Here is a 25156-nt window from a genome sequence, read left to right as displayed (position 1 = left end):
ACCCACATTAAATTAAAAACAAAACCAAAATACTATGAAACTACGTACTAATGCACAATAGACCCAAATAAGGGAGAGATAATGATTTAAAGTTTACTTTCCCCTCAAACAACGTATACATTGATTGCAACTGAAGTCAATAACCCAATGAGAATTTATTGGAATTTGACAGACTGCAAAATCATCTGGAATAACTGAGAAAAATAAAGGAAATTTAAAAAAAGAATAAGAGAGCCTTGCTTTAATTTTACAGATGTGAAATATAACATTTAAATGTAAAAGTGGCAAATAAATGAGTACAAGATCAACAGAATTCAAGTGAGTCTATGAATAAATGTAATTTATGAAAAAGTGGCATTTGAAATTAAATTAAAAAACTTGCCATCCATTTGGAAAAAAAATCTATTCCATACAGAAACAGTCCAGGGGAATAAAAGGACGGCAAGGAGGCTTTAGCTCACTAATTTAAAGCATTATAGTTAGATTGTGAATTCATAACTGCACTCAGCAAGAAGGCAAGCAATATGTGACAATGTCAATCAGCAAGAAGTCAAGCAACATGTGACAATGTCAACTATGCTTATGGGAGAAAGAGGCAACGCAATGTAACTACAATCCCTAGATTACATTTTTAGTATAAAAAATATAGCCATTCAAGCACTGGGAAAAAATGTATGATATTTTTTTATAAGCACAGGGTGAAAAAAAAACCTTCCCTAGTATGATACCAGTTAAAAACCTTAACAATTGGTAGATATGACAATCACATAAAATGAAAAACATTTACATAGCAAAAGATCTATCAACAACATGGCCAAAGATCAGTATCTTTACTAACAGGGACATGTCAAGAACTTCTACAAATCAGAGAGACCTCATTAATTGCCCTGGTTGGTGTGGCTCGGCTGGTTGGGCATTACCCCACGCACCAAAAAGTTGCCAGTTCCATCCCTGGTCAGGGCATATGATTGGGCTGCACGCTTGATCCCGTGCAGTTTTGTTCTCACATTGATGTTTTTCACTCTCTCCCTTTCCCCTCTCTTAAAAACATCTTAAAAAAAAAAAAAAAAGACCTCATTAATTATTCCATAAATTGATACCTCTTTACAATGAATTAAAACAAGTCTATAAATTCATATCTGAGAACTGGTTTCAAGGAACAGTTCACATAGATGTGTATATGGCTGTTACTGAATATGGGACTATTTTTGTTTTTAAGGTCAAAACCCAAGGACTATCAAGAAGGGATATGTATAAAGGCACTGTGTAGTCACTAAAAAAAGATGGAGGCAGAGTTGTGTATAGACATGGACCTATGCTGTGATAAACTATTAACAATGGGTGCTTGGGTGGTTTTCTCTGGGGAGATGGAATTACAGAGAGATTTCACCTTTGCCACATTGTTTTTACTTTTTTTTATAATGTGCATCTATTATTAAAAAGGGGAGGGGGAGCCCTTCTCCCCAAACCAAAAGCCTGTAAGCAATTATAAGAAAAAACATGACGATAATTGCTAAATTTTTACTTAGCCAGGAAAATTATGCCTTAAATTACAAAAATTTTTATTCGTTTAATGAGAAAAACCCCATTTCCACACTTACATTAGCTGGTTGCTCTCAACAGGAACATCTGTGTCTTCACTGAGTTCCAATCTATCACGCCTGTAGGTCGAACCAACACTCAATCCATGAATTAATAATAATGAGGCAGAAAGAATTTTCCTCCTCACATTGCCAAGGAAACCTCTCAGCCACAATTCAAACACAGGATGTGTTTTTAAAACATCTCCCAACTACTGAGAGATTAAGTCCATTAGAACAACCTTTGTCAGACTGGAGACAGCTAGGGCTGGTTATCTCCTCAAAACAAAAACAAAAACAAAAACCAAACAATAAAGTTCATTTAAAGATGAACTTGAAATTCAAAGGATTATTTAAAAAATATCCATCTTCCATAGCCGAACAATATAATTAAAAAAAAAAACAACAACAAAAAAAAAAAAAGAAAAAGAAAGAGAAAAAAGAAAAAGAACACCAAAATTCAATAAGATCCAATTTCTGGTCTTCAAGATATCTTCACCTATTAAGAAAAAAACAGAAACCTTCCCCCATCTTTATTATCTGTATAATAAAAGCATACTTGTATGTAAAAATATAAAGTGTTTTATGTACATAATATACATATATACTATTGGCTTATACACGCACACACACACACACATACACACAAATGTGTAGAAATAAAACATTTGGGTAAGTTTTCCCTTTTAAAATGAACTACTAAAGCCTTTAGATTTGGGTTCATTATAAAAGTAGTGAACTTACTCTTATACCAAAGTATTATGAAGTATATTAATATGTTACACAAAATTTTGTCCAGCCCACAAAATAAAGATGAAGGGAAATCTTTACACATATATCAATGTGTATAATATGGATGCATGTATATCATCATGATCTTTTTCATCTTCAGGGAGCGTTTAACCAAAAAAGATAGAAATGTATTGTTATAGAGTAACTATAGAACGGTGCAGCAAGCTGTAGAAGGCAGAGCAGCATTATAGCCATACTGAACTGGCACTGTCAAAATACAAAAAGTTTCTATTAAGGGAAGATTTTTTTCTTTTATAGCAACACCAGTGTCAACTGGCATGAAATTCAATATTGGCCCTGCAAAGGCTTGCTTATGCAGCCTAGTTTCAAATTCTTTACTACTGATGGCTACAACTAAAAACATTGTAATTATCCATTTACTCCAGTTAGTAAAAGGGTAAACTTTGAAGTTGAAATTTCATTCCACAATGGTACATTTACCATTTGAGAATTAAAAAAAAAAAAAAAAAAAAGCCCCCCCACCCCCAAAAAACCAATCGATTTGATACATAGAAATAATTCTAAATTTTGAAACCAGCCCAGTAACAAAGCAATTTTGATTCTCATGTAATAGATACTACATTATGTCTAGGCTAAATCTTGCCAAATACTATCCAAGACAAAACTAAAATCAAACTTAAAAAAAAGTGGACACCTTTTACTCACACTTAATACTAGTCAATTTTCCAGGAAATTTTTGGGCAGGGAATATCCCCAAATCTAAAATGAAAAAAAGGAAAAATTGGGATCTTACATTAGTTATTCAGTCTAAAAATTTTAATAGACTTTTATTAAAAGTCATCATTTTCTGGCCTCCCACTCTATCACAGAAACATACTTTGAGTGGAAAGGGACCTTAAAAATTACTGAGATCAATTCTCTCATTTCATCAGTGAGGAAATGATTCCTAACACATGAAAATATTGACTGCATATTTTTAGTTAAGAATTGAGGCCAAAACAATTTCATAGTTAAGAATACAGTTTTATGAATAATTTAGTATATTTTTAAAAGCATTTAAGATCACTTAATATCAGAAAAACATTCTTTGGAAAATGGATACTATGTTTGTCAAAGTATGCTAGTGAACGGGACTTTCATCTTAATTCCCATTCAATCTTTTAAATTTTGTAAACTTTTACTATGTCATTTACCTATAATTAGGCAAAAGTACCTATGCAATCTTTGTTTTTACACTATTTTATAAGGGTTAAAAAAAAAGTAATTCAAAGATTAAAAGTAATTTTTCCTAATTCTTTTCTAATGTTTCCCTTTTATATAGATCCAATCCTATAAAGGGTTACTCATTATAAAGCTGACCAGTATGAGGAGGCAATCAGAAATTTCTAAATATAAAACAATTTTGTGAGTTTTGTTTCTGACAAGCTGTAAGTATGAATCAGGGTTTTAAAAGAAAATAGAAAAATGGGAGTGGGGAGAGGAATACCACTTAGTATGTTTTTTTCTCTCAATATCATTGGTTTCAGAGTAATCAAACTTTCCATGTTGGTAGAAATTTTACTAAAAACCAATTAGTAGTTCAGTTTACCAGTCAGAAATAGCCCAAGGCCTTTCAATGCTGCACTATATTTTTTTAAATTAAAAAATATCCTTCTCTCAACTGGTATAAGCAAAATTTCATGTGACTGCTATACCGAGTTAGTACTGTAAAATCACTAAAGTTAATCTTCACTTTGTCAACATTACCTCTGAGGAATTTCAGCCCTTTTTGTGTTTTCAGGTTGCCCCAGATTCATGTATAAAGAATAATTAGTTAACTATATGTAACAATTATAGCAATTAGAATACAGTAACAGAGCAAGAAGTTGCCCATTTTAAATGGAGAAAGGAAAATTAAGATAATATTTCTTTTTCGTTGCTTTGAACAACTTCATTCTCAGGATCCCAGCTCAGAACCAATGCAGAATAATCATATTTAACATTTTTCAAGTTCATTTTCAGAAACATCAGCTGTTCTACATTGTCAAAGTCCAGGCTCATGATCTGCTTTGGATGAAAGTGACTATTTGCAGTAAAGATACATTCAGATTGCCAACTACACATGGGGCAGCTGAGATACTGAATGGCAACTTGGGTCAAAGCTGGCCATATGCTCACCTTCCTCTGCCAGTAAATCAAAGGGTCATCACCTTCTGAGATTTCTGAATACTTCTCTTTGAAGTATTCATCCACTACTGCTACAGCAGAAGGAAACATGAAGCTTTTGCCTCCAATGCCAACATTATCTGCGGCTGAGCTATCAACAGACCCTGAACTGGAAGTGCCTTCTCTTGTAGATGAAGTAAATGAATCAGTTTCTACTATAGCTGAGGGACCAGAAGCTTCTGAAGTTGCAATATGGCAGACCTCTGGTGAAGATTCCATATAAGTACAAACTTCTTCTGCAAGGATCTGCTTGTAAGTTTCTAAATCAGCACCATGAGGGAAAAAGTCTTCCAAACTATTTTTAAAGCAAGGATCTAACAAAGCAGCCAAGATACAGGGCTTAGATTTGAGCATGGCACTTAGTAGGGTGTCAGTTTCAAGTTTCAGAGATAAACTGTCCACCAGATTGAGGGCCTGTGTAATACCTCTGACTTGAAAATCTTCTCTGAGTTTCTGCAGGGAAAGGAGTAGATGATGGATTAGGGGTAGCACCTGATTCAATCCTGTGGTCTTCACACTCACTTTCTGGGTGGCCTCCTCAAATGGTTTAAGAATGTCACAAACATAAGTCATTAGAGTCCATTGAAGGGAGGTGAGTACAACTCCACTGGCTCTACCAAGACTGTGGTGAACTGAGTAGCAATGTTCCAAGAGCCATTTTAACATATGAAAGGTAGAAATCCAATGGCCAGTTTCATCCTGCTTCAAATTCTTCCATGGAAGTTGGCGATCATTTTGGAACTCCTGCAGTATCTGACGGGCTTTGATTGAATGACTAAAATGATGACAGGTTTTTCTAGCAGCCACTAACATATTCTCAATGCTTTTGTGCTCACAGAAAAAATCTTGAATGACTATGTTTAAACAATGCAGGAAGCATGGCACATGGGTAAAACCACCATCTTTGATTGCATGTACCACATTAGAGGAATTGTCAGAAACAATGAAGGTAGGAATGAGGAAATTAGGAGAAAGCCACAGACCAATCTGGTCATTTAATTCTTGTAAAATGTTGGTTACCAAACAGTTTTTGGCCAAACCTGTTACACAAAGCACTGCCCATTTTCTAAAATTGGGGATCCAGCCATTATTGGAAGAAGGTACAGTGTCCAAGGAGACCCAGTGTACAGTCACAATAAAATAGTCAGTGGATGGATCATGGGTCCATATGTCCACCGTCAGGTGGATCTTTTGGCTTTGAACATTCTCCAAAGTTAAGAAAATTTTTTCTCTGACCCAATCATATAACTGAGGTACAGCCTTAGTGAAGAAGTAAGTCTCAGATGGTAACCTATAGTCAGGGGCCACAATCTGCATGAACCTCTGAAAGGCTGGAGTTGAGAAGTAGTTGTAAGGATGCATATCCTCCACAATCATTTGAATAATCGCCTGACTTATTTGACCAGAGACTGAATTTTCACAATATGTTGTTTCTCTCTCCTGGGCATGCATCAGAGTATCTTGTTCTGCAACAGGAACAGGACTCTCAGATATTCTATTTTCAGCCTCTAACACAGGAGGCTCATCTGAATCAGAGTCACTAAGGTCCTCAGCTGTTAAATCTTGGCTGCCTGTAGACTTCTCTCTATGCAAAGTATCACTCAAGAAATTTCTCTCAGTCTCTGCCTCAGCCTCATCTAATCCATTTCCTACTGCACCACTGTCTTTGTTGGCAACAGCCCAATGGATGGGATGTGTGGCCTGCAGGTGTCGTTGAAGTGTTGAAGTTCCTAAGTGAGAACCTGGCCTACCCCGGCTGACACTTCTTTTACATATATTACACACAGCTCTTGAGATGTGCTGAGGATCTGTATAAAAAAAATTCCAAACTGCAGATGTCTTGGCTCTCGTTCCAGGAATTAAGGCATGCTTGACAATGTTACTTTTGATGAGAAATCTCCCCCTTTCCGCTCTCAGGGCATCAGATACAGATTTATCACGTTTCTTACCCATTCTATTATCATCTAATGGATCAGTAGGAATATATTCAAAGCTTCCATTGCTTCCGGCAGATGAGGGAGATAAAGGTACATCCAAAGTAAAATCCTCCTCCCCACTAGTGACTCCAAATTTGTTAGCCCTTGTCCAGTGAGGTGAATGCCTTGCCTGCAGATGTCGTTGAAGAGTAGATGTCCCTAGATGGCTGCCTGGTTTACCCCTGCTAACACTTTTTTCACAGAGGTTACAAATAGCCCGCCAGGTGTACTGAGGGTCAACATGAAAGAAGTGCCACACAATGGAGGTCTTGGCTCTAGTACTAGGTAGGTAGATCTGTTTTTCTATATTGCTCTCAAAGAGCCGTTCTTCATCCTGCTCAGGAGCAGTGGAAGCTAACAAAGCAGGGGCATCTGCAACAGGCCTCCCAGATCCTAAATCCTTACTAAACTTTTTCACAAGGATCAGTTTCTTTCGTCGCCTTTTCCCCTTAATTCGCAAACCCTTCTTTCTTTTCTTTTTAGCAGGCAATTTTGCCTCTTTGTCCATTCCTTCTGCCACCATCTTTCTCTCTACCACATCTTCTTTATCTGTATTAGAATTAATAGAAACACATCCCAGAATCCCAGCACCACTAAAAGAGCTGCATCTTCTGCCAGGAGAGAGTGAGGAAACTGGTACACTTAGTGTACATACACTCATTCTCTTTATGCCTCCAAAATTCGTACCAGAATCTGTTAGTGGGTTTATTACTTAAGCAGAAATACAGCTGTTCCTCTCCACTTGCATTACCTATTCTCCAATTTCTATGGGGAATCAAATTCCCTTTCGACCAGTGACTTCCAAGCCAGATTATTTTTGGAGGAAAAGTGACAGCAATGGAGAACATTCCCAAGCTCTTTCTCAGAGGGCTTTAAGATCCCTTCCAACATTCTGAGTTCTGAATTCAAATTGTCCAATCTACTCATGTTACAGAAAAAAGAAGTGAGGCCCCCTTTCCCAGAGTCATAGAGTTGGTCAGTAGCAGCTAGAAGCCAGGTTTTCCAAATCCCAGGCTTATGTTCTTTCTGCTTCATCAAGAACTACATTTGCTTGAAATGCCTTCAGCTTTTAAAATATGTATTTTTATGATGCCTCACAACAGCAACATCAATTTCCATTAATTCTGAAATTAATTATTTTCAGGAAATTTCATTTAAACAAAAACATAGTGCATCATTCAACATCGATCATTTAGGACTGTGATTTGTCAATACAACCCAAAAAGTCAATTCTGGAATGCTAAATCAGACTCCACATACTGGTCATTAACAACAAATGCTAGTTGACTTCTCTCAGCTCTAGTAAAAAGTAATACACGTTTAAAAACTGTGGGTGGCTAAAAAAAAGAAATGCTTTGAGGGTAAAATTGAAAATCAAGATCACAAGATGTACTTTCAAGTTACTGTTTGTATCGAGAATTTAATCCAAGTTTATTTTCAGACACTTTTAGACTAGAGCTTTATGGCCTGTAAATGAGTAACTCATAAGTTGAACTCTACATGAGCAGCAAAAACTGAAATGAGCTTTAAGCCACTTCCATTCCTTCTCTGTTGATCCCTCCCCTTCCCCCAATATCTACGTACAATTACCCTAAAAAGCATCGCTACCACTATTTCCACAGCCTCCTTCTCAAGGTCCAGAACCAAGGCCTGTAAGATGTCAATAATATGGGCCTTCCCCATAGGAATCCGCACCGATTATGGGAGTTTAGGGGGTGTTCTTCATTACGGTTTCATCCCTCCTACAAGGAGAACGGAAGTGTCCCTGTTGCTCTTGACTCCGATGCTGAGGGCTGGGGATGGGAGTATAATTAAAGTAGGGATGGGGCGTAGGATACCGGAATAAGGTCGGTGGCTTTCTGTTTGTGGAGTTTGAGAAAACCTCCAAAGTAGTGAGACCCTGGAGAGGAATGAGAGTAGGTAAATTCAGCTCCTGGCACTCAGGTTAATTTAAGCGCTGTGGGGGGAAGGGGGGGCGCGTCTGTTAAATTATGGCCCAGAAGAAAGCAATCTTGTGTCAATTCTCGCTCCAGGAGTGGAGGAGCAAGTCGGCTTTCCGGGGCTGCTCTGGGCTCCTAGTTTCGCCAACACCGGATGTGGGGGAGGGGAGGAAGGTTGGCTGGGAAGGGAGCAGGCGCCGTGGGGGTGGGGTGAGGTGGGCTGGGGTGGAGGTGGGGTGGGGTGGATGGGAACAGCGGGAGTCCGGGGCTCCCCGCCCGCCCCGGTGAGGGCAGCGGCCGGAGTGAGTGGGAAAGGGGGATGTCGTTACGGCGGGGCCGACGGACCCGCTATGACTTCCCAGGCTAGGCCGCGACCCAGGGGCGAGGGGAGGCCGCTGCCACTCCCCTCGCCCTCTCCCCAACCTCCCCGGCCCCAAACCACCCGGGAATCAAAAAACGGGTCTAGTTACCGGAGAACAGAAACTTTACCGAACCGAGGACACTATCCCCGACTCCTGCCTGCTGCCACGTCTTTCTTCTTTCTTAGCCGCTGCCCTCCGCCGTCCTCACAGCAGCAACACCAGCAGAAATCCCAGACTGCCAGCGTCAAAGATGGCGCCCGGCTACAGGTTCAGCTCTAAGACCGGGCGGTAAAAGTGCCAGCACGACGCAATCGCAAGGATTCTGGGAGATGTAGTTCCTCTATGAGGCGATGCTCAAGATGGCGCCCCGGTCATAGGGTCACGTGGGAGGGGAGGCGCTAGGCCAACGGGCCGTTCCTTTCTCGAGAACGCGTTTTATGAAGTTAACGGATTTCTTGAAACCGCCTTTGATTTTTTTAAAAAAGGCTTTAAAAAAAAAAAAAAATCAAATGAGGCACCAAGCGAGGAAGCCGTGACAACTGTGTCTGTCAGACAGTAGGCGCTCAGTCATTTCTTACCGAAGTGTTTGCTTAATGAATAATAAATCGTCCCAACTGTGTAGACGTCTAATTTAGAAATAAACTACTTTTCCCATGCAATGTTGAAGGATTTGGGCATTTATTTTTATCTGGAGAAGTGAAGTTAGGTTTTGGGGGGGTTGTATTTTTTAAAACAAATTTTTGTATTGGAAAAACATTTCAGGCTCACTAAAAAGTCCATGAGGGTTTGGGGAGGAGAAGGAAGAACATCAGCTTTGGCCTCCTCAGTTATTTCCCCATTTGAATGTTTTTACCTTTTCCCCTCTGATTATAAAAGAAATGCAGGTGAGTTTTTGTTTTTTTTTTTCAAGGTAAATAATACAGATATATGGAGGTGAAAGTTTAAATCACTATTAATCTCATTCTTGAGAAGTAAGCTCATTAACTTAGCATATATTGTTTCTAACTTTTTCGCATTGAAATACACTTAAATATATTACACTGGCAAATCAGGGGCCTAAAATGCCCCCTGGGTTAGAGGCGCAGCACAACTTGCTTTTACTGAAGTCGAGAGGACACAGTTCCGCTACCAAGGAAGGATACACTTGATGGGAAAACAGATGGGACTCCAGGCACCTTTTATTTCCTCTTGGGCGCCTTCTGCCAGCTACCAACTTGGTGAAGGAGTCCAACCAGCCCACAACTGGGTCCTGAGTCTCCTTACTCTTGGGCTTGTATCTTCTCTCAAAGCCAGAAGTCACAACATTAGAATCCTTGATGCGGTCCCTACCTTACAGGACAATACTCTGTGGTTGCCATGTCAACCAGACTTAACAAGCAGTTTCCTGGTGACTAATTTCTGTCTGTGCCACAACACCTCTATTTTTCAATGTAACACAGGGTTTTCTAAGCAGCCGAAGGGTTTCCCAGGCTAGGGCTTTCCAAGCTGCAGTCCGGTTGGTATGCTACATATAGTTATATCATATTTTATCAAATCCTAGGTATGATTGCAAGATGCATCTTATTTTATGGACTTCTGAAATAAAAACACCTGGCAGTTGAACTCTAACAGGCTATTGATCAGAGATGGTAAATTTGGAAAGGACCTGCACCTTAGAATGAATGAAATACAGTACTTTAAAGATAAGAATAGGTTAAAACTATGCATATTGTTTTGCCTTTTTTTTTTTTTTTCCCACGTCACAATGTATTTTGAATATCTTTTAATGGTCATGTGAACCTTGAGAGAGAAAAAAGACACCTTCTAAGAAGGGCTCCTGGTGGATAACTGGGCTCAAATAAAAGAGGCAGAGCCTAGCAGCCATTTGGGCACAGGGGCCTCAGGCAAACTGCACTTCCTGGGAAGCCTCTCTACAAAAGCCTCTCTGCCTGAAGACTGTCTACACCAAACTGCCTACTTCCACTGTTTCTGCCATATGAACCAGCTCTTACAAAGGTTTCCTGGAACCCTATTTTAACCAGTAAGATTGAGGCGGTCTCCATCCAATCAGAGCTGCACAACTTTGACCAATCAGAGTGGCTCTATTCTGACCAATCAGGACAGTGCCTTTGGACCAAATATGAGGATTTGCTGTCCTCATTTACATGAGGATGGGCCAATCAGGGACCAGAGGCGGAGATTTCTGTCTATGTAAATCATGGGGAACACATTTTCCACCTAAAAACCAGAGGACTGAGTTTTCGTGGCTGCGATCAGAAGGCTGGTGATGAAACAAGAATATCTTGTTGGAGAAGAGAAAATTGGTGTGGAGCAGAGCAGGCCTAGCTGAAAAGTCGCCTGGCCCCAGGGGCAGCCTCACACCTGTCCTGTTTTGTTTTCACAGCCATTCCACAGTTGTGCTGTTTTCATAACCATGCTGTATCACTGTTGAGCTGTTTGTACTGAATAAAGTTTCCTTCTTCCGAGAATTGAGGATTCCTGTTGGCATTGCATTGGTGCCAAAGACCATCAGTTAACAGTCGTCAGTGCTTAGAGGCTTACCACATTCTTTCTAACCAATACCACAGCAAGGCTGTTTTGCAATGTTTTACAAGTTCCTTTTTGATGGAAATGATGATGTTTCAGTTTCCATTAGTGTCTCCCAAGGGGAAAAAGAAAAATAATAGAGTAATAGAGATATTAAAGAGGACATAAGTTAAATGCCTAGCGCTGTTTAAAAGAGGGAGAACTATTCAGGTGACTCTCTGAAGGCCAGGGAAGAGTCCACATGGGGATTCTCCCCTTCCCCTAATATACACAAACAGGATTATCAGAGGTGAGTGTGGGTTTGCCCTTTTCATGTTATAAGGGGGTAAATTAACTAGACAAAGGACACAATGCCAGATTCTTCATACTCAAACCCCACCCTGAATCTAAATGTATTTCAAACAATCTCTAGACCTCTTCCGTAAATAATTAACAAAAGATTTTGTGCTATCTAATGTGAGAGCAAAGGTATTATAGAGCCCACTAAAAAAAAAAAAAAGAAGGCATAAGTATTGCAACAAAATTGATTCAAAAGTGAATATCTATTTAGACTAGGAAAAAAATTCACAACAAGTTACACATTAAAAAAAACAAGTATGGCCCTGGCCAGTGTGGTTCAGTGGTTAGAGCATTGGTCCATAAACCAAAGGGTTGCAGGCTCGATTCCAGGTCAAGGGCACCTACCTGGGTTGCAGGTTCAATCCTGGCCCTGGTTGGGGCTTATGTGGGAGGCAACCAATTGATGTGTGTCTTCTTACACCGATGTTTCTCTCTCTCTCTCTCTCTCTCTCTCTCTCTCTCTCTCTCTCTCTCTCTCATTTCTCTCTCCCCTCCTCCCTCCAGTCCACTTTCTCTAAAAATCAATGAAAAAATATCCTTGGGTGAGGATTAACCAAAAAACCAAACAAACACACACAAAAAAACACAACTTTGTACCACGTACATGACAAACTCAAAGAAGTCGTAATTTTTTTACTAATAAATCTATAATACATTTTTCTATATCATTAGCTGCATGCTCTTTGCTTATTTATATGACAACACTTTTGTAATATTTTCTATAAAGAGAATAAAAAATAAATCACTTTTTCCTCTGGCATCTTTAATAAAAATAATTTTATCACTGATAGTTTAGAAAAGTTTCAACTTCACAACTTATTAGTAATGTGAAAATTATAGAATAATTGTCAAATTTAGGGAAACTTTTATCAAGTTTCTTACATATACAAGCACTAGGACATTGTTGAATTATTATTAAATTATTGAATATATTATTGACCAGGAGAAAACTGCCATTTTCACTAGATGTATTAGTTATTTATTGCTACATAGTAAATTACCCCAGAACTTAGTGCCTTAAAACAGCGAACATTCTTTTTTCCCTCAATTTTTATGAATTCATTTTTGTTACAGATGTTTCTCCTTTTCCCCCCAGATACCCTCCTCCCCATCCCATCCCCCTAAGTCCTCCCAACATTGTTGCCTATGTCCATTGGTTACACCTACATGCATATAAGTTCTTTGGTTTATCTCATCCATCCCCTCCACCCATACTCTGAGGTGTGTCAGTCTGAACCATACTCCTTTCTATGTCTCTGGGTCTATTTTGTTCATAAGCTTATTTTGTTCATTATATTCCACAAATAAGTGAGATCATGTGGTATTTGTCTTTCTCTGACCGGCTTATTTTGCTTAGCATAATGCTCTCCAGGTCCCTCCATGTCGTCTTAAAGGATCTTTCTTTCTTACAGCTGCATAGTGTTCTATTGTGTATCTGTACCACAGCTTTTTTATCCATTCATCTATTAATGAACACTTGGGCAGTTTCCAGATCTTAGCAATTGTTAATAGTGCTGCTGTGAACACAGGGGTATATCTATTCTTTCTGATTGGTATTTTAGGCTTCTTAGGATATAATGGCAGATCAATTTTTAATTTTTTGAGGAAATACCATACTGTTTTCCATAGTGGCTGCACCAATCTGCATTCCCACCAGCAGTGTACTAGAGTCCCCTTTTCTCCACACTCTCGCCAGCACTTGTTTGATGGTGTGTTGATGGCGGTCATTCTGGCAGGTGTAAGGTGATACCTCATACTTGTTTTAATTTGTATCTCTCTGATGATTAGTGACATTGAGCATTTTTTCATATGTCTCCTGGCCATCTGTATGTCCTGTTTGGAGAGGTGTCTCTTTAGGTCCTTTGCCCATTTTTTATTTGGGTTCTTTGTCTTTATGTTGAGTTGTATGAGCACTCTATATTTTGGAAATTAACTCCTTATCTGATGTATTGTTGGCAATTGTGCTCTTCCATATAGTGGGTTGGTTCCCTTTCTATTTTTTTTTTTTCTTGATGCTCAACCACTAAGCCACACTGGCCGGGCATCATTTTCTATTTTGATGGTTGTTTCTTTTGCTGTGCAGAAGCTTTTTAGTTTGATATAGTCCCATATATTGATTTTTTTCCCTTTGTTTCTCTTGCCTTAGGCGTTGTATCAGTAAAAGTTCTGCTGTGTATGATGTCTGAAATTTTGTTGCCTACATTTTCTTTTAGGATTTTTATGGATTCATGCATCACATTTAAGTCATTTATCCTTTTTGAGTTTATTCTTGTGTATGGTGTAATTTAGTGGTCTAGTTTCATTTTTTTGCATGTAGCTGTCCAGTTTTCCCAACACCATTTATTAAAAAGGCTGTCTTTACTCCATTATATACTCTTGCCACCTTTGTCACATATTAATTGAGCATAATGTCGTGGGTCAATTTCCGGGTTCTCTGTTCTGTTCCATTGTTCTATATGCCTGTTCTTGTGCTAGTACCAGGCTGTTTTGATTACAGTGACTTTGTAGTATAACCTGTTATCTGGTAATGTGATCCCTCCTACTTTGTCTTTCTCTTTCAAGACTGCTGTGGGTATTTGGGGTCTTTTTTTGGTTCCATATACACTTTTGAAGTATTTGTTCTAGTTCTGTGAAATATGTTGTTGGTATTTTAATGGGAATTACATTGAATCTATAGATTGCTTTGGGTAATATGAACATTTTAATGATGTTAATTCTTCCAATCCATGAACAAGGTATGTACTTCCAATTTTTAATCTCTTCCTCTATTTCTTTTTTCAATTTCCTGTAGTTTTCTGCAAATAAGTCTTTTACTCTTTGGTTAAGTTTATTCCTAGGTATCTTAATTTTTTTTGCTGCAATGGTAAATGGGATTTTTTTTTAGTTTTGTTTTCTGTGAGTTCATTATTGGTGTATAAGAATGCCATTTATTTCTTGATGTTAATTTTGTATCCTACTACTTTGCCAAATTAATTTATTAAATCTAGTAGATTTTTGATGGAGTCTTTAGGGTTTTCTATGTATAATATCATGTCATCTGCAAATAATAACAGTTTTACTTCTTCCTTTCCAATTTGGATCCCTTTTACTTCTTCTTCATGTCTAATTGCTGTGACTAAGACTTCCAGGACTATGTTAAAAAAGAGTGGCAAAAGTGGGCATCCCTGTCTTGTTCCTGTTCTTAAGGGAAATGCTTTTAGTTTTTACTCATTGAGTATGATGTTGGCTGTTGGCTTTTCATATACGTCCTTTATTATGTCAAGATATGATCCCTCTATCCCCACATTGCTGAGTTTTTTTTTTATCAGAAATGGATGCTGGATTTTGTCAAATGCTTTTTCAGTGTCTATTGATATAATCATATGGTTTTTATCTTTTGTTTTGTTTATGTGGTGTATTACATTTATTGATTTGCGAGTATTGTACCAGCCTTGCATCCCTGGATGAATCCCACTTGGTCGTGGTGAATACTTTTTTAATATATCGCTGGATTTGATTTGCTAAGGATTTTGGCATCTATGTTCATCAGGAATATTGTGCCTGCTTTTTCTCCTTGAGTTCCTCCCTTGTCTGGGTCCTCTTCTCCTCCTCTTGGTCTCAATTGTAAAAGACTATGTTAGCTGTGGTTAAATATCAGCAAGAGGAGTAGAAGGACCGATGCCCAGGTTCTGTAATCTCTTCCTTGTATCTGAGGTGGATTGGGTTATAAATTTGCCCTTTAGCACTGTGGACCCTGCCGGGGGAGGGGAGGTGGTCACTGAAATCAACGTCAATGAATTTAATGATTGCTTCTCTCAGGCTTTCTAAAAAGGCTGTAGGATTTTCCTGAGGTCCCTGGTCAATCGTGACCGATTTATTATAATTTACTATTTTTTTCTTTTCTCCCTGAAATCCCTGTAATAAACAATGTAACATATGGTCCCGAGAGTAAGGTGGGGTTGGTTCAAGGACTGTTATCATAGGAACTCTGGTGTAGCTATCTCCTTCTTTAAGGGGGATTTGGGACCATGGGTCATTAGACCAAGCATGATGGGGTCTATTTTGCAACATAAGCTAGGGTCATTTTGAAGGCTTAGACATAGGGTACCTCTGTCCATTTGCCCTGTCAGCAGCAAAAATAAATCAAGCTGTAATTTATACTTTCATTTTCAGGCCATGTTTCTTAACCCTCTAATTTATGTTGTGGCCAGGCTGTGTTGTACAAAAAGATTAACCTATTTCTTTTTAGAGTTCAGGAATAGAGGTGGTATTTTCTATCTGTAAGAGAATAGGGGAGAAAAAATACTAGGGATTCCAGATCTCAGACTAGCTAGCCTTACCGTGTGGCTGTGTACCCGGTCTGTGTTACAGGAAAAGCCATGATCCTGCATCCTGAGGGCAGACTTACCAACAATCTCCGTGATGGCCAGTCACTGAGAGGATGGACTTACTCTGCTCAGGCATGGGATTTTTTTCTATTTTGATGAGGAGTAGGCTTCCCTACCTCCCAACTACCCCAGACCTTGGACTAGCATGCCTTGTCATGCGGTCCGTGCACCTCCTGGCCCTCACCTCTGTAACACAGGGGCCTTTTCTAGTCCTCTTATGATGGTGCCTCATAATTTTTGTACTTTCCTGAAGCGAACCCCTTCAGGGTGCACGCCTGCACATTGGGCTTGCTGTGTTTCCTGATCATGTGCACCATGGCTCTGCCATAACCCATGGCCTTTACACATTTAAGGATAGTTAATCTACGCAATTGGTTTAATGGAGAGACCTGCCCCTGATCCCTAAAGGTTTCACAGCGGAATAGGGAAAACATAAACCTACTAAGTTTGACTACAGGATAAGAGATATATTTGCCATTTAGTCTGAATTATTTTCATTGTATTTTTACCTCTGAGCCTCTGTGGTCTCAGGCATGATACATGCCTAAGGAAATGAGGGAGGCCACATTCACTCCAAAGAAAGGTGGGGAGCCTAGACCAGGAGTGATTCCAAAGATTTCCTTGTAGGTGCAAAGCAAACATTTTCACTGTTTCTGAGATGCTCCTATTCCTGGCCTGGGGCACAGATTCCTATAGCTTCCTGTCATTTGCAATCTACCCTTAGCTTGTGACATATGCAACAATCTCCCAAAGTGCAATTTCTACCAAGAGGAAGGCGAGAGTGTAGATCAAGAAGTCCAGTCGGGTGCATACTGCCTTGCCCTGTGATCCTGGATAAAAAGCAAAGCAAAATAGCCTCTTCTCTGACCTCGGGGTTGGAGGCTGTACAGTTTTGAAATCTGAAATTCGAAATCCGAGTCACGGCACTAAGATGTCAGCGGTGGTCAAGAGGGTCTCTGGCCAGAGAGAGCCTCCGGCCAGAGACAGTATTCTGCGCCCCCGGTTCTTGTCTTACTTGTAGGAATGAATTCAAACAAGAGACAACAAATAGCAAAAACAGACAAGGATTTATTTGTAGGAAAGAAATACACTCAGACAGAATCTGAGTGGGCAACTCAGCCGGTAGAAACCAAACCAAGTGCTCTGAGCACACAGCTCAGCTGGTCAAGACCAAACCTAATGCCCGCTGTTTGGGAGTCAGAGGATTTATACTCCCAGGCTGAAACGCCCCTAGGCAAGGAGCAAGTCACCCCCCCTCATGTCTCAAAAACAAAACAAAACAAAACAAAACAAAACAAAACAAAACAAAACAAAACAAAACAAAGTATCTTTAAGTTACAAGGCCCCTTCACCCCGTGGGATGCCACCAGGTAGACCACATCCTGCATGAGCTCTGAATCTTTCCTCCTCACACAGGGGTCTCCCACCTCCAGTGTTGACTTCTAGTTTGTCACATCTCACACATACTCCCTCCAAGCCCCAGCTGTCTCCCCCGGCTCGTATCTTTCTATCTATCTACTCTAACACCAAGATGGACCAGGTCCGGTCATCTTGCCCTGGTGACACGCACTGTTGCCATGCCCAGGAGTGGTGGCCAGCTGCTTCCCAGCACTCTCTCAGTTCTGCCAATGCTTTCTTCTCCTGGGGCATCAAGCACTCTGCAGGAGATGGTTACCATCCAGGGGAGGAGGGGGCAGTGCAGGAGGAAATAGCCTCTGTCACCTCATGGTCCTCTCCCATGAAGCAGGGACAAGCAGTAGATGGGAGGAAATGTTCCCACTCTCAGAAAGCCCGAGGGGGGTTGGCTGAGCAGTAACATCTGGTGGCACTCTGACCTCAGGATGTGGGATGTTTATACTGTTAGTACTCAACGTTAGGCCTCAGTCTTGAATCCTGAACAACAGTAAAATCTTCCTCAACATTTTATGGCATCAGTAGGTGCACTGGAACCACATCATCAATCAACAATGATCAATAACCACCTTTATCTCTGTCTTTGTGCTAAGTGTCAGGGAGAATGCAAAGGACTTAAATATATTTCTGTCGAAATATGTTTGACTTGATGCAGCAGACAAAAGGATGAAGACTGACAGGGGAGACTGAACATATATGCATACAAAACAGTGCAGAAAATAGTCCCAGGACTATTACCAGCATGTGTTTTATGTTACATCCATTTTGCAGGAGTAGAAACAAAGGCACGCTTGTCTAACTGGGATGATCCTTTTGTCTTAACTCCCAGTTTTATCCATGCTTTAAAATGATTCTTTAGAAATCATTGACAGAAGAGTTGCAAAGATAGTACATCCTTCCCTCACCTTCCCCTAATCTTAACGGCTTTCATACCGTGGACAATTATCAAAACTACGAAACTAACATTAATGTACTACTACTAACTAAAATAAACTTTAAAAAAAAATCTTACCATTTTTTCCTGCTGGTGTCCTTTTTCTATACCAGGATGTAAATCAAGGTGCCATGTCATACTTACTTACCGTGTATCCTCAGTGTGTGTCAATCTGACAGTTTCTCAGCCTTTCCTTGTGCTTCATGACTTGAACAGTTCTGCTCCACCTGGACAGTGTGGTTCAGTGGTTGAGCATCGACCCATGCACCAAGAGGTCACCGGTTCGATTCCTGGTCAGGGCACATGCCCAGGTTGTGGGCCCAATCCCCAGTGGGGGGGCATGTAGGAAGCGGCCAATCGATGTTCTTTCTCATAGATGTTTCTCTCTCTCTCTCCCTCTCCCTTCCTCTCTCTCTAAAAGTCAATAAAGAATAATAATAAAAAAAAGAGTTCTGCTCTGGTATTTGTAGAATGTCATACAACTTGGGTTTTCTGTTTTGTTTTGTTTTCTCATGAGAAGACTGTGGTTGTGGATTTGGGGGAAGAATACCACACAGGTGAAGTATCTTTCTCAATCATGTAGCAAAATGACTTATTGCCAGTGAGTTATCCTTGATCACATAGATAAGATGGTGTCTGCCAAGTTTTTTCACTCTAAATTTACTTTTTTCCCTACTCTATAATCTGTTTTTTAGAAAATGGTCACTAAATCTAGCCTACAGTGAAGGGGAGGGGAATTAAGTTCCAGGGGGATATCAAATAATTTGTGGACATGTGTGTTTAAACCATCACAGTAGTGAATAAATATTTTGGGGAAGAGTCTTTGGGGTTATGAAACAGTTATTTCTCCTAAAGGGTCATCCATGAATTTTAACTTTCATCCGGACTTACCCACAGCAATTATTCTATGGTGTCTTAATGGTGATTTTCTGTTTTTCCTCATTTCTTCCCCATTTATCCCTTCCCTTCATTTTATTTGTTTCTTTGACCAGTGGGATAAATGTCAATTATGGATATTAATTTTTTCTTTGGGTTATACATTTATATTATAATTACTTATTTTTATTGCTCAAATTGTTCTAGTTTTGCCTTTGGGAGCTCTTTAAGTTGGCTCCTTGGGACATGCCCTCATCCTTTCTTGTCTTTTCTTCCCTTCACCTGCTCTAGTTTTCTTTTCTTTTTTATAAGATGGTCAACCTCAACCTGGGTATTCTATGCCCCAGTTTTAGAAATAGCCATTTCTCCAAGGAACTCTGTTTACTTTTATTGGAGAATGATATTTAGAAACCAAGCTCTGAGTGCTGAGTGTGTTCATTGCTATCGGGGTGTCATCACATCTAGACCCTCTAGTGGACAGAGTTAAGAATATATAAATACTAGCTTATGTATACACACATATCTATATTGATTTCTATATCTATTCATATATATATTAAAATAAATATGAGTTCGAACTATACCCCAGCTCTAATCCAGCTCCACAGAATTCACTGGAGCCTTTCCTACTGGCTTATTTGTTACTTCTTTCTCTGATAGAAAGAAACCTGCCTCTTCTTATCTATAATATATTTACTTATTTGTTTAACATTAGTATACATTTATAGTAGTTTCAGAATTGCTAACCTACACTCCTGTGAAATATAAATTACCAACTCCAGTGCAGTGTTTTTATAGAGTTCTTTGTGTTTTTATCTTACTGTTTCAAGTAAAAACAGTGTTTCCAAAGATAATTAGGCCAGCTTTCTCCCAACAACTCTCTTTAGTGAGGTTATGACATATATTTGTAATAGAGTTAGATTCATCGATCACAATCCACATTCTATCATGGGTTCCCCTGACAGCCTAGTTAATTTTTTTAGATTTGCTTGCAATAAAAGTCACTTTCTGTATGCTATCCAGTTTTTGTTTTTGCATTTTGACAAATGCATAGTTATGTATCCACCATCACAGTACTATAGAGAACAGTTCCATTACCCTAAAAATTCCTTTGTAGTAAACTCCCCCTTTTTCCCAAACTTGCCCACTACTAATCTGTTTTCTATCCCTGCATTTAAGATTTGTCCCTGTTGTTGTATGAATCAATAGTTCATTCCTTTTTACTGTTAAGTATGGATATTCATGGTATGAATATACCACAGTTTATCCATGCACTTGTTGAAGGACATCTAGGTTATTTCTGGTTTGGGGAAAATGTAAATAAAGCTGCTGTAAATAGTCATGTATGAGGTTTTTTGTTTTTTGTTTTTGTTTTTGTTGTTGCGTGAACACAAGTTTCCAGTTCACTTGGGTAAATACCTAATAGTGGAATGGCTAGGTTGTATCGATGTATGTTTATAAGAAATTGCTAAGTAGTTTTCCAAAGTGGATGTTATGCTTTGCAAACCATCTCGAGAGTTCCTGTCGTTCCACACTTCCAGCCTTTGGTTGTCCATCCTCATTTTAAAGTGGAAACTGTCCCCCACACCCACTCTGACTTCTCCCTTCTAGTTGCCACTGCCCGTATCACAAAATAATCCTAACTTTTGCTTTACTGGTATTAGGGAAGGTAATGCTTTTAGACAACTTAATATTGTCATTGTGCACTAAAGTACTCTCTTAATTTTTTAGCTCCTAACAGTCCTAAAGGCCATTTTAGGATACATTCTTAGGTTGGTATGAGAGACAGTGGTACCCTGTTGGAAAAGAATTTCTTTCTGGCTTTCCCCAAACCCTGCTGTTGTAAGCCTCTTAGCTCCCTACTCATCTTGGCCTCTTTTTAGCCTAACCACATGAACCCACAGAAACACAAGGATGATCAGGGGTCTTCCCTTGGATCTGGCAGGATAGACTAGTACATGTGCTTCCCCGTGGGGTGGGTGGGCCTTAGTTCATCAGGAAGGAGCCCTGTGTCTGCTTCCTGCTCACAGTCCCTGCCTCCTAACTTGGCAGCTAGCACAATGTCATAATCATTAGAATTTTCAAGAAAGGCTGGACATCTGGACTTTCATGTGAACTCTTTTAGATTTTTAAATGTTGGCAACTGGCTCAAATGTCCTTCAAACACAACAGAGTCCAAGCTGACCATGTTTGTGGGCTGAAGTCAGTGTGAGATCCAAACTCTATATGCAGAATCCCCTCAGGACCTACCCAAGTCCTGGTACTGGCTCTGGCAATGGCATTTTCTCTTCCCCACCCTGTATCAGTGGGGTCCAAGGATGGGGAACGCAGGAGAAGGAAGCAAATGCGGTGATGTGGAGGTAAGCTGCATGGTAAACTAAGTCTGGGTAATGACAGAAACACCATCAGCAGCAAGACTGCATTTACTCAAGATGACCATAAAACCAAAGGGACTGATTCTTTAACAAGCAAACAAGTACTTATCTGTAGAAATGAGCATCCTGGCCTTCTGAGCACAGGACTGTCCCTGTGGCTCCGCCCCCCTCTGTGTGGAACTCCTTCATGGGACTACTGTCAGCCACAGTACAAACCACATGAGGTTATTGCTATTACTTGTAATATTTTTCTTGCAACCTCAAAGGATAGCCCCCATTTGATCAAACACTTTCTACACGAGCTACAGTGCTTGATGACTTATAACTATTTCTGTTGTTGAGGGAAAGTGAAATGATTTGACCCAAGCTCCAGAATTCCCAAAGCAGTATTTTAAGTCTATTTTGAGCACCAACAGCAATGTTGAACTATCTGTGACCCTCCTGAGGCAAATGCTTTGAAGAGGACCACACTCATTTTGAACAAGCATGTTATCATGTCTTTGTTGACACAACCCACTGCAGTTCTAACGTTAGGCCCTAGAGGATTTGTGCCCTAGTGCCCTTCTTAAAATCCTAAGCACTTGCTCATATCGTTTTTAATTTTTCTCCTTGGGCAGTGAAGAGGTCCTGAGGCTAGTCTTCCTGACTTATTAATAGGGCTGCAAGGGTAAGTGCCTAAGGACATGCTGTTTGTCTACAGTGACACAAGGTCTGGGACCTACAACTCTGACACCTCAGTTCTTCTGTCAGAGACAAGTCATTTCTCCCAAGAGGCTGCTCATTTCATAGGACTCTTACCACACCTGCAGAGGGAGGGCAGTCAGAGTTTCTGGAGTGGAGTCTCTCCAGACTAAAAATACAAATACTCCTCAACTGAGGTCTCCCTGAAAGGACAGAGTGCAAATCCTGATGATAGCTAGCCAGGCCTAGCTTTAGCCTGCACACTCCCTGCATCGTGGGTGAAGTGGGTTTGTGTGGTGTCTGGTATTTGGGGCTGATGTTCTGTGGGAGGGGGTCAGAGCTAAAAGGATGATGTGCTCTGAGACCTGGAGCCCTCCTCAGCTCCTGTGGTACCAGAGAACACAGGGTGGGGAGGCTCGGAAGGCTGCTGCTGGTGTGAACCCTCCCTGCCTGTAATGCTGGTGGCCACATTTTTTATTCTTCGAAATGCCTTCCCCATCCCTAGACATACCCATCATCTGTCCTCTGCTATCTTAACATCACGAAAAACCCAAACTCCAAACCTAGACACCCCCTTGTTCCCTTTCTAGAGCTTTCTAGCTCCCCCCACCCCCACTGGAGTTGCATCTTACAGTTGATCTATTCCATTCTTCTCCATGCTCCCTGAAGGGCGGAAAGTTCTGGAAGTTTAGAGAAAGTTGCTTCTGGTTGGTGAGAGGTGCATTTTGGGGGTAGAAGTTCTGTATGTCTAGTCTCCATGGATTAGAAAGAAAAACCTACCTAGCACTTCTTGCCTCCAGGACAAGAGGTCATACATATTTTTAGCTCGGGTCAAGGCAGAGTCAGCAAGGGCAGGAGGTAACTTGCAGGTAAGGAACTCACCCTGCAGAGCGACGACAGAGAAAGGGAATCGTGGAGATGAGATGGTCCCTGGAAGTATTCCCCACCCTCACTCTGCTCCGTAAAAAATATACTTTCAGACTTGACAAATTCCATTTGAGCTGTAATAATAGAGGACTCAGTGGACAGAGCAGAAAGAGAAAGTCAGGGCCCACGGGTACGAAAGCAATGACTTTCGAAATGGATCTTCAATCAGCACTAAGCTTTTTGGGGCCACAGCTTAGGATCTTGAGGGAGACAAGGACCAGTGTGTTGGAGAAGAACAGAGGACTCGTTGGTGAAATAGTTTATCCCTGGAGAATAAACTGGGCTTTAACTGTCGGGCTAGATTATTGGTCTTAGTGTGTCTCAATTTTGGACAAACAAGGAGCTCACGCTTCTTCTGTTTATTCCAGTCCCACAGGGTGCAGAGAACCGTGATGACCAGGGTGAGGCGTCCCGCAAACCCAGGAAGGATGCCTCTGCTCTTGTCTTTATCTCTGTGAGGAAAACCGAGTGCCATGCCCCAGCTGGGCAGGATGGGGAGGGTGAAGATGCCCCCACAGGAGTTAGAGCCTGAGGATCTGGAATGGGAGTTCTGTGAAGGAAGGCCAAGCTGGGGGAGGCTGTGTGGTGGGAGAGGGTCCTCTCTTTGTGGACAGAGGGAAACTGGACACAGGAGAAGGAGCTGTCCCGTGTGAATGCTCATAGGATGCCAGGGGTTTGCATGGAAAACTTATTTAATCTCTACAACGAACCTGTCTCTCTTTGTGGCAAAAGGTAAAGTAACATATCAAAGACCACACAGTAGGAAGGATTGAAGATAGAATGTGAGTCAAGGTCTGTTTGAGCTTAAAGATCATGCTCTTCTCATTGCATCACATTGGTCTCCAAACTTGCAAAGGCAAATTCATCCGCCCTTGCTTCCCCTAGTTCCCCCTCCTGGGCTTCCTGTCTTTCCAGGAGGAAAGGATTATCCAATTTACAATTAGGGAGGGGCTCTGTGACAGAGTCCAGCTTGTGTGTACTTGACTAACCTTCGCAGCACCGACTTGTGGAGCTGGTCTCCAAGCAACACTCTGTTCTGTGGAATCGAACCAACCCAAATGCACGAAGCAACTTCTGTGCCAGCTGCAATTTCCTTGCAGGGATGAGGTTAGTGCTTTTCATAGCCTTTTGTAACAGCAAGTTGAGGTTACAGAAGGAATTGCTAGCAGACCTGCTACCCGCGAATATTAGAAACCAGGTCATCTACCAGGGAAGGTTTTTGTCCTCCTGAGTTGTAGGTTTGTTTATCCAATTTTGTCCTGGCCATTTCCACTAGGCTGCCTAATGTACTTCAAACCAAATCTGCCCAAAACAGAGCGTTCTCTCCCCAAAGCCTGCTTCCCTTCTGGTGTTTCCCATCATCCAGTAGTTCCATCTAAAATTGTCCTTGACTGCTCTCTTTCTTTCCTGTTCCTCTCCTACTCAGCCAGCAGATTCTGTTGCTTACCCTGGGCATCTATCTCAAACCCAATGACCCCTCCCTCCTCCACTGCCACCACCTGGCCTAAGCCACGGTATGTTCCACGTGGACGTTTACAATAACCTTCCTCGTGGGTCTTCTTGCTTTCCCTCAGCCCCAACATACTGTAGTCACACGTGAGCCAGCATGATCCTCTAATCAGTGAATCAGATTGCACCCTCTTCTGCTTGCAAGCCCCCATGACTTCCCATCACACCTGGGATGACATTCATAGTTCCAACCCAGTGAGGACTTCACAGCACGGTATGCTCTGGTCTCTTCCTACTTCATGACCTAATTTCCTACCGCGTTCTCTCTGACTTCGACCGCCAGGATTCCCTGCTGTTCCTTGCCCATGCAGAGCACAGTCCGGTTTCAGACCTGCTGCTCTCCCCCAACTCTCTGCATGGCTCAGTCCCTTCATTCAGGTCTCTTCTGAAGTG

General features: G+C 40.8%; 2 protein-coding genes across 9 annotated transcripts in view; both read right to left on the bottom strand.

Annotated features, from left to right (window-relative positions):
* Positions 1-9093, bottom strand: part of ZC3H11A (zinc finger CCCH-type containing 11A) — a 40902-nt gene extending 31809 nt beyond the window's left edge. Inside the window, exons 1-4 of one of the 8 annotated variants that reach the window (XM_036273244.1) lie at positions 8925-9093; positions 8210-8414; positions 3039-3092; positions 1602-1661 (exon numbers count right to left, since the gene is read on the bottom strand). The gene's annotated coding sequence lies outside the window, so the exon portion shown is untranslated. Of the gene's footprint in view, positions 1-1601; positions 1662-3027; positions 3093-8209; positions 8415-8924 lie in introns of those variants that run through there. The other 7 variants (XM_036273249.1, XM_036273247.1, XM_036273250.1 and 4 more) reach the window with 7 other exon arrangements.
* ZBED6 (zinc finger BED-type containing 6) lies at positions 3100-8216 on the bottom strand. The gene has a single exon (XM_036273243.1). It carries the CDS (start codon positions 7173-7175, stop codon positions 4227-4229), a length of 2949 nt encoding a protein of 982 aa, XP_036129136.1. The 5' UTR covers positions 7176-8216; the 3' UTR covers positions 3100-4226.
* Positions 9094-25156: the final 16063 nt, after the last annotated feature.

This window comes from Molossus molossus, unplaced genomic scaffold, assembly GCF_014108415.1.
Source record: "Molossus molossus isolate mMolMol1 unplaced genomic scaffold, mMolMol1.p scaffold_m16_p_20, whole genome shotgun sequence".
Lineage (NCBI taxonomy): Eukaryota > Metazoa > Chordata > Mammalia > Chiroptera > Molossidae > Molossus > Molossus molossus.
Note: the sequence above shows the minus strand (reverse complement) of the source record. Positions and strands in the feature narration are given on the sequence as shown.

Coding starts and splice junctions, on each gene's coding strand:
- ZBED6 (XM_036273243.1), bottom strand. CDS start 7,175: ATGAGTGTATGTACACTAAGTGTACCAGTTTCCTCACTCTCTCCTGGC.